Source organism: Phyllobates terribilis, unplaced genomic scaffold (assembly GCF_046119375.1).
Source record: "Phyllobates terribilis strain yellow unplaced genomic scaffold, ASM4611937v1 Scaffold_5__5_contigs__length_657084704, whole genome shotgun sequence".
NCBI classification, from domain to species: Eukaryota; Metazoa; Chordata; class Amphibia; order Anura; family Dendrobatidae; genus Phyllobates; species Phyllobates terribilis.
Genome location: NW_027362765.1, coordinates 63,928,546 through 63,948,965, shown reverse-complemented (window position 1 = coordinate 63,948,965; position 20,420 = coordinate 63,928,546). Strand labels below are relative to the sequence as shown.

General features: G+C 41.9%; 2 protein-coding genes across 2 annotated transcripts in view; one reads left to right on the top strand and one right to left on the bottom strand.

Moving 5' to 3' along the window:
* Positions 1–20,420, top strand: part of LOC141271971 (uncharacterized) — a 352,339-nt gene that overhangs the window by 93,941 nt on the left and 237,978 nt on the right. The window lies entirely within an intron of this gene.
* Positions 1,559–20,409, bottom strand: LOC141272016 (oocyte zinc finger protein XlCOF8.4-like). The gene is made up of 7 exons (XM_073682298.1): positions 20,331–20,409; positions 13,991–14,134; positions 13,682–13,861; positions 13,476–13,599; positions 13,295–13,392; positions 5,844–5,934; positions 1,559–3,411 (listed from the first exon to the last, which is right to left on the bottom strand). Exons 2-7 carry the CDS (start codon positions 14,060–14,062, stop codon positions 2,675–2,677), a joined length of 1,302 nt encoding a protein of 433 aa, XP_073538399.1. The 5' UTR covers positions 14,063–14,134; positions 20,331–20,409; the 3' UTR covers positions 1,559–2,674.

Genomic DNA, 20,420 nt, shown 5'->3' with positions numbered 1-20,420 from the left:
GAAAAAGTGTTTGCCCCCCTCCTGATTTCTTATTCTTTTGCATGTTTGTCAAACTTAAATGTTTGAGATCACAAAACAAATTTAAATATTAGACAAAGATAACACAAGTAAACACAAAATGCAGTTTTTAAATTAAGGTCTTTATTATTAAGTGAGAAAGAAATCCAAACCTTCAGGGCCCTGTGTGAAAAAGTGATCCCTGCCATTAAAACATAAATTAACTGTGGTTTATCACATCTTTGGGAAGCTGAGTTCAATTTCCCTAGCCATACACAGGCCTGATTACTGCCACAACTGTTCTCAATCAAGAAATCACTTAAATAGGACCTGCCTGACAAAGTGAAGTAGACCAAAAAATCCTCAAAAGCTAGACATCATGCAGCGATACAAAGAAATTCAGGAACAAATGAGAAACAAAATAATTTAGATGCATCAGCCTGAAAAAGGTTATAAAGCCCCTTCTAAAGCTTTAAGACTCCAGCGAACCACAGTGAGAGCCATTATTCACAAATGGCGAAAACATGGAACAGTGGTGAGCCTTCCCGGGAGTGGCCGGCCGACCAAAATTACCCTAAGAACACAGCGACAACTCATCCAAGAGGTCACAAAAGACCCCACAACAACACCTAAAGAACTGCAGGCCTCACTTGCCTCAGTTAAGGTCAGTTTTCATGACTCCACCATAAGAAAGAGACTGGACAAAAATGGCATGCATGGCTGAGTTCCAAGATGAAAACCACTGCTGAGCAAAAAGAACATAAAGGCTTGTCTCAGTTTTGCCAGAAAACATCTTGATGATTGCCAAGACTTTTGGGAGAATACTCTGTGGACTGACGAGACAAAAGTTGAACTTTTTGGAAGGTGTATGTTCCATTACATCTGGCATTACATCTGGCATTAAAGTAACACAGCATGTGAGAAAAGGAACATCATACCAACAGTAAAATATTGTGGTGGTGGTACTGTGACAGTCTGGGGCTGTTTGTTTTGCTGCTTCAGGACCTGGAAGACTTGCTGTCGTAAATGGAACCGGAATTCTGCTGTCTACCAAAAATTCCTGAAGGAGAATGTCCAGCCATCTGTTCGTGATCTCAAGATGAAGAGCACTTGGGTTATGCAGCAGGACAATGATCCAAAACATACCAGCAAGTCCACCTCTGAATGACTTAAGAAAAACAAAATTAAGACTTTGGAGTGGCCTAGTCAAAATCCTGACCTTAATCCGATTGAGATGCTGTTGCATGACCTTATAAAGGCGGTTCATGCTTGGAAACCCTCCAATGTAGCTGAATTACAACAATTTTGCAAAGTTGAGTAGGCCAAAATTCCTCCAGAGAGTTGTAAAAGACTCATTGCCAGTTATTGTAACGCTTAATTGCAGCTCTTGCTACTAAGGGTGGCCCAACCAGTTATTAGGTTTAGGGAGCAATCACTTTTTCACACAGGGCCCTGTAGGTTTGGATTTCTTTTCCCCCTAATAATAAAAACCTTCATTTAAAAACAGCATTTTGTGTTTACTTGTGATATCTTTGTCTAATATTTAGATTTGTTTTGTCATCTGAAACATTTAAGTGTGACAAACATGCAAAAGAACAAGAAATCAGAAAGGGGGCAAACACTTTTTAAGAACACCTTGTATATATGTAGATCTATACATGTCTTTGTGTATATACTGTTCTGAAAGTGCATGGCTGTTAACTAGTACAGCACATAAGGGCTTTCACAGAATAGGTGATATTGTTCTGCTCCACTCATTGATCCTATATCTCGCAGGGACTGCAGCCTCCACCTCTTCCATTGAAGTCCTGCTCCTACAAATATCACATTCTGCATCCATGATACAGCACATCCTCCTCTTCTGCATTTACACCAAATGCCTGTTGTTTCTGGCTCTCTGACGACTGTATCAGTTCATTGGAGTAGGGGTGGAGGCAGCAGAATTGTGCAGAAGTCATCAGTTCTTCTGTGTCCACACAACTTATTGGCTGGCCGTTGATTACACTTCGAGCTGCACTGCTTACAGAGCAGGACTTGGGACTGAGATTCAGAGTGTCAGTTTCAGCACTAGGGAGAGATCAGCAGCTTTAAATGCACATAGCTCACTTCTTCTTGATGCTAGGCATCATGGGAGAGTGACAACAGCAAAGTAGGGGAGCTTGGGAAATCCCCTGGATGCAACTTCAGAAGAAGTCGGCTCATTTGACTGAGAGACTTGTGCCATGAAGAGCTGTTTTCTCAGGTTTGGGGTATGCTTTGCTTATTCGTTTTTTTGCGAAATCATTAATAATACTACATCAGCTTTTAAAATAAATAATAACAATTTTAGTGATAGGTTCACTTTAAATACACATTCCGACCTGCTTGTTTTCCCTCTATCTCCACCCTTCCCTGGCTCCATGAAGCCAGATCTGTTCATCAAAGAAGAGGGGAGGGTGGAGATAGAGGGAAAACAAGCAGGTGGGAAGGTGTATTTAAAGTGAACCTATCTCCACCCTCCCCTCTTCTTTGATGAACAGATCTGGCTTCATGGAGCTAGAGGGAAAACAAGCAGGTCGGAAGGCGCATTGAACTGTTTGGCGACGCCAAGATACACCGAGCACCTTTACTTGGTTCAGTGCTGACAGAGTCTCTTTAAGCCCCACCAGAAGAAGGGATTAAAGTAACAATATAATGCCTACTTTACTATGTGATTTCTCTGATGTACAACAAGGTGCGATTTCTCTTTAAAACATTTCCCACATTCTGAACATGGATATGGCCTCTCCCCTGTGTGAAATCTGTGATGTCTGAAAAGATGTGATTTCTGTAAAAAACATTTCCCACATTCTGAGCATGAATACGGCTTCTCCCCTGTGTGAGTTTTCTGATGTCTAACAAGATAAGATTTCTCTTTAAAGCATTTCCAACATTCTGAACATATAAATGCTTTCTCCCCTGTGTGATCTCTCTGATGTGCAACAAGATTTGATTTTTTATTAAAACTTTCCCCACATTCTAAACATGAATATGGCTTCTCCCCTGTGTGAATTTTTTCATGTCTAAGAAGATTAGATTTCTTATTAAAACAGTTCCCACATTCTGAACATGAAAATGGCTTCTCCCCTGTGTGAGTTCTCCGATGTATAACCAGATCTGATTTCTGAGCGAAACATTTATCACATTCTGAACATGAATATGGCTTCTCACATCTGTGAACTATTTGATGTTCAAAATCCAAGCTATTTTTATATTGATCACCAATCTTTGATGAATCAAAATATAAAACCCGCCGAAAAGGATCATATGTTAGTTTTATGCTCTGAAGGGCTTGAGCTGTGTCTGGGATAATGTATGTATCTGATGTGACACCATGATCATCTGCTGTATATTCTGAAAATATCAGACGTCCTTCTGAGCTCCCGGTACAATCATCTGCCAAGAATAAAACTGATTTTATTATTTTTTCAGAAAAAGTGTCTTGAAATGTTATTATTAATTACAATATATGTAGTATATTTTAGAACATTTCTATATAAACGTTTATATTCAAATTATAGTAGGATTCAATTATTCACTGTTTACCCCCTTCCTGATAGGCGATTTTTCGGCTTTCAGATTTTTACACCCCTTCTTCATAGAGCCATGACTTTTTGTTTTCATGAGGGTTTACTTTTTTTTTTTGCAGTTTTGAATGAGAAAATTAATTTTATCATATGTTATACTGAAAAATGTAGGAAAAAATTGTAAGTGGGGTGAAGTGCTTTAAAAATAATGTTCCATTATTGTTTTTTTTTCATAGCATTCATTGTGCCATAAAATTATCTGCCAACATTAACACCTTCATCCCCGGCTATTTTCAGTTTTTTCCTTCCCTTCTTTTATGAGCCATAACTTTTTTTATTTATGTTTCAATATAGCCATATGAGGGCTTGTTTTTTGAGGGACGAGCGGTATTTTTGAATGGCACCATTCATTCTACCATATAGTGAACTAGAAAATGTAAAAGAATTCCAATGCATTGAAATTGCAAACAAAAGTGCAATTCCACAGTTGTTTTTTGGGTTTTTTATTTACCATGTTCGTTATATGGTAAAACTGACTTGGTAATATGATTCTCCAGGTCAGTACAAGTATGCAAAATTTTTTTTTGCTTTTGTCTCTATTTTCAGAGACTTGTAAACGTTTTCATTTTTAGGGATCTGGGGCTGGGTGATGGCTCTTTTTTTGTGCCCTGAGCTGACTTTTTACTGATACCATTTAGGTGTAGATACAATATTTTGATCGTTTCTTATTCCATTTTATTGAAATGTTGCAGCAGACAAAAAAACCCCCGTAATTCTGGTGTTTTGATTTTGTTATACTCATTACGTAGTTTACTGATCGGATTAATTTATTTTATATTTTGATAGATTGGACATTTCTGAATGCAGCGATACGACATATGTGTATTTTTTATTGTTTTATTTTCAATGGGGCAAAAGGGGGTAGCATAGGTTTAATAAAGACTTAGGTCCATCAAGTTCAACCTTCCTCCCCCTATTGTACATTTTGTCTAATTTAACTGTAACCCACAATGTTATATGTATCAAGGAAATCATCCAGCCTTTTTTTTTAAAGCTGTTATATTTGAACTTTTGTGTATTTTTTTCATACTTACATTTTTTTTTTACTTTTACTTTATTTAATAGTGATGATCAAGCGTGTTCTATTAACCCCTTCGGCGAAATATGATTCTACAGGTCAGTACGATTACAGAGATACCAAACATGCATAGTTTCTGTTTGATTTAAGTGTTGAAAAAAAATCAGAAATTTGTAACAAAGAATAAAACGTATTTGCTTGTGAAATCATTTTCCGAGAGCTGTAACATTTTAAATTTTTGTGGGATGTGGAGCTGTGTGAGGGCTTGTTTTTTTATGCTCTAAGCCAATGTTTTTGTTAATATAATTTTGGGGAAGATATAATGTTGTGATCGCCTCTTATTACATTTTTTTTTTTTTTTGCTGTTGCAGCGTCTGGAAAAACGCATTTCTGGTGTTTTGATTTTTTTTTCTCATTATGCCTTTTTCTGATCAGATTATTTTGATAAATCAGATTTATACAAACTCAGTGAGACCCAAGGTGTTTTATTTTAATTAAATATTTTTTTAATGGGGAAAAAGAAATTGATGTGAACTTTCACAAATTTTTTAAAATGTTGTTTTTTTTTTACTGTATCTGGTAGTCCCCTTAGGGGACTGGAATCTATGATTGTGCTATTGCTGTATATAGTAAAAATCACGGTCTCCTATAAACGCCAGCCATGACAGACCCAGAAGTCATCAGCAGACCCCTGGACGTCATGGCAACCCATAGGCACCCCCCGATCATGGCATGGGCGCACATGCCGGCGCGGTTGACGCTGCTGTCATAGATTGAGAGCGGCATTTGACAGGTTACCTCACGGCTGTTAGAGGCAGATAACAGCTGTTGGTATTGGCCCGTTTAGAATAAATTAAATATAAAGAAAGATCCATTGATTTATCTCTACAGTCTTTTCCTCCAATCAGAAGAATTCCACCATTGGTGACTGAGACCTGCTTGGTTTAATACTTGCTTGGGAGAAGTGGGCCCGTCACTAGTTGACTATCTATAATGAACATATCTCCTCACTGCTTGAATCTTTATCTTTAAAACCGTAAATAAAAAGAAATGTAGAGAAGATTTTTTTGTCATCTTTACATGGGTTATAAATCAAATTTTTATGTCATGAAAATCCTTGTCAAAAACGCTGTAATATATTCTAAAATATACAACACATAATTATAGCAGCAGGTGACTTAGTAGAACCTGTGACTTCTCGGCATTTAGTGGTCACTACTCACCTGTGCTGTTATCTGTAGGAAACTCCTCATTACACCACTCATCACCCCTCACATATGTCTCTGTAGGATTAATATGGGGCAGATCTTCACCCTGAAAGAAATATTGTAAAAGTCACAGACAGATGGGAAATTATTTTTACCACCAGAAAAGATAATTAGCATGAAGACCAAAGATGACATGACAGCAGTAGTTATTGTTAGAACCTTGCTGTTAGGTTTTTTTTCCTTTGCTGGTCACATGACCTTGTTGGCCTATTTAATCCTGCTCCGCCCTTCTGGCTTTGCTGGACTTCATTGTATATCTACTTTCTAGCTAGCCTGTGCTCTGTATCTAACTCTGTTAGTTTGCTTGGTCTACTGACCTCTATGTTCTATGTATTTTGTTTGTTCGTCTGTCTGCTACTATTTCTGTTAGGAGGTGTCCCATATTCCTCCCAGTCCTTAGTACTTGTAGGGATTCCCTCCCCACATCTATAGGTCTCCGTACAGACTAGCTTAGGACTTTAGCAGGTCTGATCGCAGGATCAGGTCCCCTGTTACATCGTAGGGATTAAGCTGAGTTCTATCGTAGGGACAGATCTCCTCTCTTTCCTTAGCTCTGGTAGCAGAACATAACAGTAAGTCCAGCCAGCAAATTCTCTAAGGAAAGATTTTTCTGTTCCATCATGGTGTCGGTTCAGGATTTGGTTCATCGCCTGCAGGGACTCTCTCTGGAGGTGGCCGAGCTCCGTCAGCACGTGAGTAACTGTCCTGGAGCACATTTCTTGGAGCCTAAGGTATGTTTGCCGGATTTATTTTTTGGTGAACACCGAGAATTTTTTTCATTTAAAAATGCTTGCTTATTGTATTTTCGTTTGAGACCTAAGTCCTCTGGGGATGAATCCCAGCGCGTAGGGTTCATAATGTCACTTTTGCGCAAAGAGCCTCAGGAGTGGGCCTTTTCTTTGCAACCTAGTGATTCATGCTTCAGATCAGTGGATAGTTTTTTTTCTGCTTTGGGACTATTATATGATGATCCTGACCGTGTCGCATCAGCTGAGACTGAGTTGAGACGTTTAAAACAAGGATCAGGTAATGTTGAAAAATATTGTACTCATTTCCGTCGTTGGTCGACTCAAACAGGGTGGAACGATTCTGCTCTGAAAAGTCTATTTCTTGCTGGGCTCAGTGAAAGGGTTAAAGACCTGCTAATTGCTTATCCTACACCTGAGGATTTGCAACAGGCTATGCAATTAGCTATACGGGTGGATAGAAGACTGCGTGCTAGGGTTAATGAGAGCAAATCCTCTGCTATGTCAGTTTCTGGTTATGATAATGTGTGTACTAACAGTGGTGAACCGATGGAGATTGGATCGGTGGCACCTCGCTCTCAAGAAAAAGACTGTCGTTTTTCGCAAGGCTTGTGTTTCTATTGCGGAAAATCTGGTCATTTGATTAAAGGCTGTGAGCTTCGTATGAAGAAAGAAAAAAAAATGGTCAGTCACGCCCGTATTGCCTGTTTAAATTCCAAGGGTATATTTTTAGCTGCTTCCACGATTGCTCAGGAAAAATTAATGGAATTTCGGGTATTTGTTGATTGCGGGTCTACACTGAATGTAATTGATGGGGGATTCGTGGAAAAACTCAATTTAAAACCTGAACCTTTATCATCCCCCATTGCTGTGGTTTCTGTGGATGGCTCCCCTTTGAAGAATATTACTCTCAAGGTCAGTGAATTTCCTCTCACTATTAATGGTGTTCACCATGAGAAATTGGATTTGGTAGTGTTGAATAACTTGCCTTCTCCAGTAATATTGGGTTTGCCCTGGTTAAAATTTCACAATCCTGTACTGGATTGGTCTACCAGTGAAATTAAATCCTGCAGCCATAAATGTTATGACAAGTGTTGTAACGGGCGTATTGCAGCTTTGGATAGGGGAGAATTGCCTGTTCCTATTCAGGATTTTTGGAGAGTTTTTTCTGAGAAAGAATCGCAGGTTTTGCCTCCCCATAGAGACTATGATTGTTCTATTGAATTTGTCCCTGGAGCGACTCTTCCTAAAAGTCGTTTATTTAATCTTACTATCCCTGAGAGGAAGGCTTTGGAGGAATACATACAGACAAGTTTGGCCGCCGGTCACATTAGGCCCTCTAAGTCTCCTGTGGCGGTTGGATTTTTTTTTGTAAAAAAAAAGGACGGCGGTTTACGTCCTTGTCTGGATTTTCGTGAGATTAACAAAATTACGGTACGCAATCCTTACCCACTGCCATTGATTCCTGATCTGTTTAACCAGTTATTGGGGGCCAAGTGGTTCTCTAAAATTGACCTTAAAGGGGCATACAATCTGTTGCGCATGAAGGAGGGTGATGAATGGAAGACTGCTTTTAACACTCCTGTGGGTCATTTTGAGAATCTGGTTATGCCTTTTGGTCTTACTAATGCTCCTGCATTTTTTCAGAATCTGATTAATGACATCCTTAGACCTTTGATCGGTAAAAATGTGGTTGTGTATTTGGATGACATTTTGATTTATTCGCCAGATCTGGAGTCTCATTGGCGGAGCGTGCGTGAGGTATTACAGTTATTAATGGACAATTTGCTTTTTGCTAAGCTGGAGAAATGTGAGTTCGCTGTACAGAGAATTAGTTTTTTGGGCTACATTATCTCCAGCAAAGGTTTTGAGATGGATCCGGTTAAGGTTCAGGCTGTGCAGGAATGGCCTAGGCCTATTGGTTTGAAATCGATACAGAGGTTTTTGGGTTTCGCCAATTACTATAGAAAATTCATAAAAAAATTTTCTAGTATTGTCAAACCTCTGACTGATCTCACCAGGAAAGGTGCTGATGCGGTTCAGTGGTCTTCTGAGGCCATTGAAGCTTTTGTGTATCTCAAGGAGAGGTTCACCTCTGCTCCCATCCTTATGCAGCCTGATGTTACTAGGCCGTTTTTGGTTGAGGTTGATGCTTCCTCTGTGGGGGTTGGCGCAGTATTGTCTCAGGATAACGGGGATGGATTACATCCCTGTGCCTTTTTTTCAAAAAAATTTTCGGAGACTGAATTGAATTACGATATTGGTAATCGGGAATTATTGGCTATTAAACTCGCATTTGAACACTGGCGCCACTTCTTGGAAGGTGCGGAATTTCCCGTTCAGGTTCTTACGGATCATAAAAATCTGATATATCTTGATGCTGCCAAGCGCCTGAATGCCCGTCAGGCTAGGTGGGCACTGTTTTTCTCGCGGTTTAATTTCTCCGTTACTTACATCCCTGGTACTAAGAATGTTAAGGCGGATGCCTTGTCTCGCAGTTTTTCTCCCATAGTCGGTGCTGAGAAAGAGGAAAACATTTTACAAGAAGGTGTTGTGATAGCTGCTTTAGACTCCGTTTTGGAAGATGAGATTCTTAAAGCTCAGGAGAATGCCCCATCTAACACTCCTCATGGGAGGTTGTTTGTGCCTGGGACCTTTAGGAGAGATTTGTTTGTTGAGTGTCACGAATCTCGGTTGGCAGGTCATCCCGGAATCTCTGAGACCAAGAGACTGGTGGGTCGCAGTTTTTGGTGGCCTGGATGGCAGAAGGAAGTCATTAAGTGGGTGCGCCAATGTACTGTGTGTGCTAGATCCAAGTCTTCGCATGCTCCTGCTGCGGGGTTGCTTTGCCCTCTGGAGGTTCCTAGTGCACCTTGGACACATTTGGCTATGGACTTTATAACTGACCTTCCCCCCTCTGAGGGTTTTACTGTCATCTGGGTGGTCGTGGACCGTTTTAGCAAGATGTGTCACTTGGTTCCCTTCGTCAAACTGCCCTGCGCTAAAACTCTCGCTAAGGCCTTTGTCAAGGAAATTGTCAGACTTCATGGCGTTCCTACTGACATTGTTTCTGATAGGGGTCCTCAGTTCGTGGCTCGTTTTTGGCGTGCCTTTTGTGACAGGTTGGGAATTCATTTGTCGTTTTCGTCCGGATATCATCCTGAATCTAATGGCCAGACAGAAAGGAAAAACCAGGATGTTGAGCAGTTCTTGCGTTGTTTTGTGGCAGACAATCAAGAGGGGTGGTCTGAGTTTCTGCCACTTGCCGAATTTGCTCTGAACAATCATACATCTTCTTCTGCTGGTTGTTCGCCTTTTTTTTGTTGTTCTGGGAGACATCCGTCGTTTGGGTCGTTCTCCAAGTTGGGATCTGCCGTGCCTGAGGAGGAGAATTTTTCCGGTGATTTGGAAAGAGTTTGGACGGATGTGCGTGGTAATCTTCAGGAGGCCAACAGAAAATCTAAAGACTACTTTGATAGGAAACGACAGGAGGTTTTGTTCGCTGTTGGTGACATGGTTTGGTTGTCCTCTAGGAATCTGCGGTTGAGGATTCCTTCTAAGAAATTGGGTCCCAAGTTTGTAGGGCCCTTTAAGGTGCTTCAGGTTGTCAACCAATCTGCTGTTAGGTTGGAGGTTCCTACCTCCTGGAGAATTAATCCGGTCTTTCATGTCTCTCTGTTAAAAAAAGCTGTTGTGTCGGATGGTGACGCCTCTGCCTCTGTTCCTCCGGTGGTGGAGGACGGGGAATATGAAATTTCTCGCATCCTTGACTCTAGACGGTATAGAGGTAGTTTGCAGTATCTTGTGGCCTGGAAAGGTTTCGGACCCGAGGATAACTCTTGGGTGAGGTCAGATGATGTTTCCGCGTCCAGACTTATCAGAGCGTTTCACAGGAGATTTCCTGATAAGCCTGGTCCTAGGGGATCCGGAGGATCCTCTTAGAAGGGGGGGTACTGTTAGAACCTTGCTGTTAGGTTTTTTTTCCTTTGCTGGTCACATGACCTTGTTGGCCTATTTAATCCTGCTCCGCCCTTCTGGCTTTGCTGGACTTCATTGTATATCTACTTTCTAGCTAGCCTGTGCTCTGTATCTAACTCTGTTAGTTTGCTTGGTCTACTGACCTCTATGTTCTATGTATTTTGTTTGTTCGTCTGTCTGCTACTATTTCTGTTAGGAGGTGTCCCATATTCCTCCCAGTCCTTAGTACTTGTAGGGATTCCCTCCCCACATCTATAGGTCTCCGTACAGACTAGCTTAGGACTTTAGCAGGTCTGATCGCAGGATCAGGTCCCCTGTTACATCGTAGGGATTAAGCTGAGTTCTATCGTAGGGACAGATCTCCTCTCTTTCCTTAGCTCTGGTAGCAGAACATAACAGTTATCACATAGCTGCAGGTCTCCTGAATAAATCCAACCTGTCGGCTCCTAATTCTAACCAGCAGTCTCCATAACCAGAAAATTGTGAGAAGATCCAGACAACATCTAATGTCTATGATCAGCTTTATCCTGTCATCTCCACCAAGTATAAAACATACAATAGGTGCTATCTTATTACACTGTGTTCCAAATTATTATGCAAATAATATTTTCTCAGATTTTCCCTAATTACCTATATGAATTGCAGTCATTGTAATTTTCCAGTCAAATAACTATTAGAGTACAATTGAAAGGTTTTTGTACAAACAGCCTATGATAACAGTATATTTTTAAAAAAATAAAAAACTCAAACTGCACTCAAAATGCATGTTCCAAATTATTATGCACAGCAGAGTTTTCAACCTTTTCATTTTAATAAAGAACAAAAAAATGGTCATTTTTGAAATTATAAGCATTAGCAGGTTATTACAAACTGAAATCAAACAGTTTTCAACTCAAAACTTTATTATAGGTGATGTTACATTTGCACATAGGACCCCTTGTTCGAAAGGAGCTTCTGAACTCTCTCGTCCATTGAATTTGTCAGGTTTTGGATGGTTTCTGCTTCAATTGTTTTGCATGAGGACAGAATACCCTCCCAGAGCTGTTGCTTAGATGTGAACTGCCTCCCGCCATCATAGACACTCCTTTTGATGATGCTCCAGAGGTTCTCAATGGGGTTGAGGTCAGGGGAGCATGGGTGCCACACCATAAGTTTGTCCCCTTTTATGCCCATAGCAGCTAGAGATGCAGATGTGTTATGTGCAGCATGAGACGGGGCATTATCATGCATGAATATGATCTTGCTGCGGAATGCACGGTTCTTCTTCTTGAACTATGGCAGGAAGTGCTGTTTGAGAAACTCAACATACATTATGGAGTTCATCTTTACCCCTTCAGGGATCCTAAAAGGGCCGACAATCTCTCTCCCCATGATTCCAGCACAAAACATTACTCCACCTCCTCCTTGCTAGCGCCGTAGCCGTGTTTGCATGGGGTGTCCATCAACCAGCCATCCTCCACTCCATCCATCTGGACCATCGAGATCATTTCATGCATGATAATGCCCCGTCTCATGCTGCACATAACACATCTGCATCTCTGGCTGCTATGGGCATAAAAGGGGACAAACTTATGGTGTGGCACCCATGATCCCCTGACCTCAACCCCATTGAGAACCTCTGGAGCATCATCAAAAGGAGTGTCTATGATGGCGGGAGGCAGTTCACATCTAAGCAACAGCTCTGGGAGGGTATTCTGTCCTCATGCAAAACAATTAAAGCAGAAGCCATCCAAAACCTGACAAATTCAATGGACGAGAGAGTTCAGAAGCTCCTTTCGAACAAGGGGTCCTATGTGCAAATGTAACATCACCTAGAATAAAGTTTTGCGTTGAAAACTGTTTGATTTCAGTTTGTAATAACCTGCTAATGCTTATAATTTCAAAAATGACAATTTTTTTGTTCTTTATTAAAATGAAAAGGTTGAAAACTCTGCTGTGCATAATAATTTGGAACATGCATTTTGAGTGCAGTTTGAGTTTTTTATTTTTTTAAAAATATATTGTTATCATAGGCAGTTTGTACAAAAACCTTTCAATTGTACTCTAATAGTTATTTGACTGGAAAATTACAATGACTGCAATTCATATAGGTAATTAGGGAAAATCTGAGAAAATATTATTTGCATAATAATTTGGAACACAGTGTAGAGACACCTATTTAATAGCACGTTGCATCTCCACTGGTCTTCAGAATTGCCGACAGAAGAGGGGTCTGGGGCATAATACATTTTTTTTTTACTTCCATTGAATTAAGTTACTGCAAATTGAAGTTCCTGCACAAATACGATCAACCTGTCAAATTCATTTTCACCAGACCCAATACAGAGTGTTGGGGAGGATGTGTGTAGTGCTGAAGTAAGGGAAAGACCAGAGGGAGTTGCGCAAAAGAGCTGATGAGCAGCTGTTGGAGGCAGGTTAGGTGAGCAATAATGTCTGCATTATAGTTTTTCCACCCGGTACCGGGCCTCTACACAACAGCCTGCTGCCAGTAACTCCCAATAAAGTGAATCACAAAAAACTTGAGATTCAGGGAAATACAATTTTTTTTTGTAGAATTCGAGGTGAATTCCATTTACTAATTCATACATCTCTAAATACTGGTGGATAAACAAATACTGAACACAAGACCTTCACGGCCTTCTACACATCATAGGGGAGATTTCATGACTCCTCTCCATCTACCTGATGATCCTGAGGTACATTAGGATTTTCTTGTTTCCAGTCCTGTGGGAGAAGAGGATGAGGACATCTCTCGGATTTTGTCCTCTCACTGGATAGAACTGGAGGAAACACATACAGGAATTGAATTCATTCTTTACATATAGATAATTATAAGCCGTGTGTATTTAGTCATGTCTATTACCTGGTGATGTGAGGGGCTGGGGAACCTCCATCATGACGTCCTTGTACAGATCTTTGTGTCCTTCTAAATACTCCCACTCCTCCATGGAGAAATAGACGGTGACATCTTGAAACCTTATAGGAACCTGACATACAATGATATTGTCATCCCCCTCCATCCCTTCATAGCGTTACTGTATAATGTTCTAGCATTCCCAGCAGTGTCACCTCTCCAGTCAGCAGCTCAATCATCTTGTAGGTGAGTTCTAGGATCTTCTGGTCATTGATGTCCTCATGTATCAGGGAGTGAGATGGAGGCCCCGTGATTGGGCTCAGGGGTCTTCCCCATCCCTCAGACACAGGGGCCTGACAGCGTTCACTAGAGGTCTTCTTCACTATTGTGTAATCCTGGTTATGGAGAGACACACTAATAAATCTCACTACAGACATTTCCAGAGACCTCACCTCTCCAGTTCTGTCCATCTGTTATTCCCATAGATAAGAATGATGTAATGTGACGTCATCAGAATCTCTCACCTCTCCAGTAAGCCAGAAGAGGATCTCTAGGGTGAGGTGTAATATCCTTTCCGCCACCTCGTCCCTGTCCATCTTTGATGGGTCAATCAGGAAAATTCTCTTATACAGAAGATCTCCACTGAGAGGATCCGATATTGTAGCAACCTGAATGGGGAGAAGATGATATAACATCATAAAGATCCTAGGTAAAAATACAATTACTGGAGATTCAGTGCTGCGCACCATTATTTGCACCCCTTCATTTATTTCATAGACTGTAAAATATCTTCAGAAATAAATGAAAATGTACCAAAGTTATATCATCAGGATTTTTAATTAGTGGTCCAAAGTAATACAACAATAAAATATTGTTTTTCAACTTCCATGTTGCAATTTCAAAGAAAAAACAGAATAAACAGCATGTGCAGCAATAAAGGCACCCCTAATTAACACTTGGTTGCATACCCTTCGGCATTGCTGACAGCCTCCAAACATTTTTTGTAGCCATCTGTAACATCCCTGGCGGCGTGCTGGCATGGCTTACCATCTCCCACCATGCAAGACCGCCAACTTACCTATCAGTCCAGGCTGCACACTTTGCTCCAGTACTTGCAGTGTGCATGTCTCTTGTCTGATTGCTTAGGGTGGCGGCGCGGTTACTGCCTGATTCTTAAAGTTACAGTGTGCTCACTCCTAATGCGTCCCCAGCCTATTGCTGTGAGTCACTGGATACTTAAACCCCCTCCACCCAGTAGGAGGAGCCTGAGCAACACTTTCTTTCAGTATGTTCTGTGCAACTGAGTTGCCAGGTCCTGTCCTGTATCTTGTCTGTTTCCGCCACCCTGGGGGCTGTATACCCAGGCCTGTTACCTGTATCTGTGACTTCTAGTCTGTTTCCGCCATCCTGGGGGCTGAGTTCCCAGGCTCGTTCCGGTATCTTACTCCAGGTTCAGTTCCTGTCTGAACTGTGTCCTAGCCCGTTACCTGTTTGTCTCTATGTCCGTACCTGCCCTTTTCCTGCAGGCTGAACCTGCACCTAACTCCAACTCATTGTCTCTGTACTTCTGTTTGTGAGTTTTGTGTCCACTCGCTACTTCATTGTAAGTACCTTGTGTGTATCTGGTTCTGCTTGTCCCGTCTCCCTGCCTCCGTATCTACCTCCTGTGTTCTAACTATCTTCCTGTGTTTCCCAGTCTGTTCCATGTGAACAGAGCCCTGTCCTGTCTGCCTGCACCTTCTGCTCTGCGGTTTCGCTCTGCTCTGTCCAGCCTCGCTTGTCCACCGCACCTGCAGTTTCGCTCTGCTCTGCTTGTCCACCGCACCTGCGGTTTCGCTCTGCTCTGCTTGTCCACCGCACCTGCGGTTTCGCTCTGCTCTGCTTGTCCACCGCACCTGCGGTTTCGCTCTGCTCTGCTTGTCCACCGCACCTGCGGTTTCGCTCTGCTCTGCTTGTCCACCGCACCTGCGGTTTCGCTCTGCTCTGCTTGTCCACCGCACCTGCGGTTTCGCTCTGCTCTGCTTGTCCACCGCACCTGCGGTTTCGCTCTGCTCTGCTTGTCCACCGCACCTGCGGTTTCGCTCTGCTCTGCTTGTCCACCGCACCTGCGGTTTCGCTCTGCTCTGCTTGTCCACCGCACCTGCGGTTTCGCTCTGGTCTGCTTGTCCTCCGCACCTGCGGTTTCGCTATGCTCCGCTTGTCCTCCGCGCCTGCGGTTCTGCTCTGCTTGTCCACCGCAACTGCGGCTCTGTTCCTGTATCCTAGTCTGTAATGGTCCCTATCCAGCCTGCGTTCCTACCTGCCAGTATCCGCCTGTCTGCATACCAGCCGTGCCTGCCAGTACCCGCCTGTCAGCATACCAGCCATGCCTGCCAGTACCCACCTGTCTGCATACCAGCCGTGCCTGCCCGTTACTGCATTCCCCGGTGTGGGTTAACAGCTGTGACCGGGGTCTGACCTGGAGTAGTACCTGGGCCACCTCCCACGTCCCTCCTCAGACCATGGAGTCGATTAAGCCGCCGTGTGTTCGTGGTCGGATCTGGCGAGGCCCCTAGTCACGCCCCTCCAGGCACTCCTCGGTTCGTGGCCCAGTGGGACTACTAACCACGCTCACGCCAGTCAGTCCGGGCGTGAGCGTAACACCATCTATAAGCTTCTTGCACTTCTCAGCTGGAATTTTATCCCACTCTTTCTTTGCAGTTTGTTCAAGTTCTTGAATGTTTGCAGGGTTCTTTTTCCCAATGGCAGATTTCAGTTCACCCCAAAGATTTTCAATGGGATTTAGGTCAGGACTCATTGCTGGCCATTTTAAAATAGTAAATTTTTTCGTTTTCAACCATTCCTGTGTACTTTTGTGCTTTGGGTCATTGTCTTGCTGAACCATGATCATCGACTCAAACCAAGTTTTCTTACACTGGGTAGGACATTTCGCTCTAAAATCTCTTGATAATTCTCTGATTTCATGATTCCTGTGATAAGGTCAAAGCCTCTAGTACCAGACGCAGGAAAGCAAACCCACAGCATTATCGATCTTCCACCATGCTTAACTGTTGGTAAGGTGTTCTTTTCCTTATAAGCTTCATTGCGACATCTGTAAACAAACTGTTGCTTTGCATTGCCAAAAAAGCTCTATTTTTATTTCATCTGTCCACAGAACATTTTCCCAGAAGGATTGTGGTTTGTCAAGAAACTCTTTGGCAAAGATCAGTCGTTACTTTTTATGTCTTTTCTTCAGCAATGGTTTCATCCTTGGCCATCGCCCATAAAGCTTTGGTTGGTTTAGTGGGCGGCGTATGGTACCTGTTGAAACAATGACCCCAGACTGTTGGCCCAGGTTGGCCTTCAGGTCTTTGGATGTTTGACGTGGTGTTTTTTACACCGTTCACACCAACCTTCAAAGACATCTCTTGTCAATTTTCCTATTTCTTCCATGTTCAGGGAGGTTCTTGATGGTTCCATGCTTGGCAAACTTCTTAATAACATTGCGCACTGTTGAAATTGGGATACCAATGTCTTTGGAGATGGCCATATTCCCTTTGGAAGTCTTGTGTTTGCTAATAATAGCAGTTCTGAAATTCTCAGACAGCTCCTTTGTCTTCACCATTGTGACAAAGGAACAGTGCCTATCATGTAGCTTTTTAAAACACCGAAGTCATCATTCATTGGCTGATTCATGTCACATGGGCACCGACAATTAATCATAGGTGAATCTCTTTTGTGATTTACCACAGGTGAGTCAAAATTAATGTAAAGGTGCCAATACCAGTTACACAACAAGCTTTAGGTTTTTCTATTTTTCCCTCCCATTGTTTTTTGTTTAAAATTATTGTTTATCATTTGCTCTTTTGTATTTAACACAAGTGATCTATACAAAAAACTGCTTCACTTCATTGATTTTTTTCAGGAAATATTCCACATTTTGTACTTAAAGGGACTCTGTCATCCCCTGGGACGTATATAAGCTATTAATATGGGCATACAGGTGATAGAAACGTTAATCTAGTTCCACCTGTATGCCCCATATTAATGGTCTTGTTTTGTGAAAACTTCTATTTTATCTTTATGTTAATGATCTCTTCCTCCACAGAGTCCTGTGACGCTGAAATCCCACGTCTAACTCCCTTCACGATCATCCCTTTTATGAGAGAAAGTCTTCGTGACTTGATGGTGCCTGCGCAGAAGATCACAGACTAGTGTATTCCATAATCTTCTGCGCAGGCACCATCGAGTCACGGAGACTTTCTCCCACAGAAGGGAGGATTGTGGAGGGAGTTCAATGTGCAGGCGCGGGATTACAGCGCTGCAACTGCAGGTCACAGGACACTGTGATGTGCAGGGGAGGAAGTTACTATTATGATGAACACAGGAGGTGGGGATTTCTTCCGACACCGAAAGGGATCATTAAAAAGATAAAGATAAAATATAAGGTTTCACAAAACAAGACCATTAATATGAGGCATATAGGTAGGAGTAGATTAACATTTCTATCACCATATTAATAGGTTATATACTTCTCAGGGGGTGATAGATTCCCTTTAAACTTCATGGGTGTCAATAACCATGAACAGGACTGTATATTGAAAGTGAAATACGTGTCATGAAGATGGAGCTCAGCCTGAACACCAAGTGTTCTATGACTTTCCTAAAGAATCTGCCATCTACGGGGATAGAAGTGGATATTAACACATCAGGTACTTAGGTCACAGGAAATTCAGAAATATGAAGGTAACCAGTAGAAATACATAGGACCCGATTCATCATTGCGATTTCTCCATATTACTAGAGGAATTTCCAACTCTCACAGTGGCTTGAGTATTTCCACCTTATTCTCTAGAAGTCTCTTTTTAAGTTGTGTTTTGCAAGTCTATTTTTTATTTTTCTTCCACAACTTTGGTTGTCCATTTGTGATAGACAGATTCATGAAACGCAACTTTTTCAAAATGTTGCATTTCGTTTCCTTATCTCATTCTAGTCACTTCACCTGCAGCATTGTTTCTGGTGAAGTTTTCAATGTGGCGCATTGTGACGATACAGAGTAAAATATTAATAAGCCAGACGTTTAGATTTGTTAATTCAAGAGAAGTATACTATTGTGTTTAAATTGACTTGTAAATATATGTGTATCTCTGTGGCTGTGGACAGACCAGTATTGGTATATTTGTATAACCATTGTTCAAAAATTGTCTAGGCCCATAGTGTAAGTGTTGAAAAAAGTTCCGGTGGAGCCTTCACCACAGGGAGTCTCACATGTAGACCCAGGTGATGTGGTCAACCTGAGAAAGATACATCCACTAATACACACTTATTTTTGATGGAGGTGGGTGAGTGCAGTTCTGCCATTCAGGTTGAATGGCAGAACTGCAATCCGGACTCATGGCCAGCAATGAGTCCGGATCTAAATCCCATTGAACACCTGTGGAGAGATCTTAAAATTGCTGTTGGGAGAAGGCACCCTTCAAATATGAGAGACCTGGAGCAGGTTGCAAAAGAAGAGTGGTCCAAAATTCCAGTTGAGAGGTGTAAGAAGCTTGTTGATGGTTATAGAAAGCGATTAATTGCAGTTATATATTCCAAATGCTGTGCAACCAAATATTAAGTTGGGGGTGCCAACAATTTTGTCTGGCCCTTTTTTTGGGGTTTTGTGTGAAATTAGGTCCAATTTATCTTTTTTTTTCTGTGTTGTTCCAATACACACAAAGGAAATAAATATCTGTAATTGCAATACTTTTCTGGGAGAAATACTTCAATTTTTGGAACAATTTCAAGGGTTCCAACACGGTCCAGTAACCGAGACAGAAACAAGTCCGGTGTATAGAACCACAGAGAGGTTTCCCCAGTAGACGTGTGCCCTTCTCTCTATTGACGAAGCCGCCAGAGCGGCGATACGCGTGGGCCTCATATAGACCTGATCCTCTTTTGCTCCCACACTCTGGTTCATCTCCTTTTGCTTTACCTGCATAAGTATGCAGAGGTGACTGACTTGTTACCCTTTACCTTGCATAGGTGTTTTGATTGATGATCCTCTATTCTTGCATAGCTCAGGCCTTGCATCATGGCCTTTTCTTGAACCTGGTTACTCTCTAACTATGACCACCACATGCTCTTATATCCCTAACGAGATTATATATTTTTGATAGGATATACTTTATGCCTGCATACCCGTCCCAGGGACGCCTGAGTTCAGGTCCATATGTGCCTCCATCATTTGTATGTACTGATTGATTTATTACTGATTTATTTTGACTAAGGGGCACATCTAATTATTTTGTCCAGGGCATATGGTGATCTTTCATCATACATTGTCTGTGGGGGTGGATCGATCTTTATCCATGTTGTAATCACCATTACTTGTATTATATATCGTTGGATCTGGTGATTCTTTGGTTATGGTCTATATTATGGTCTTTTGTTTCTAGTTTTAATTGTTTTTAGCATGTTAGTGTTAGTGCACAAAATAAAGTTTATATATTTTTTGACTAAATCTCTTTACATTGTGGTGTGCATATCCAGTCCTTGCATTGTTCCTTTTCTCTGCTTTGTTGTTCCCTTCTCTCTATTCATCGTCTATGGGATGGCGGAGAACCGAGCGCGGCTGATTGGTGACAATGCAGAAGGCGACTTAGAAGACGATATGTTTCCTCGCCCCAGAGAAGGAATAAACCTCATTAATAATTTCTATGTTCCCAGAACCTTCTATTAAACACGACCCATAAATAACCCCCATACGACGACATCAGCGGGAAATAACAGAAGTTCTGGCTCCAGAGAAAGAGAAGAAACGTCTGTCAGTAAGTTATATGGGAACGAGAATAGAAATGCCACCAGCACTGAGGGGGCTAATAGTAATGGGGGATCTCCACATACCTCCACCTGCAGAGCCGCCACCACATATATGGCTGTTCTGTGCGCACAGGACCTGTGATGAGGTCACAGTCATGTGATCAGTCACATAGA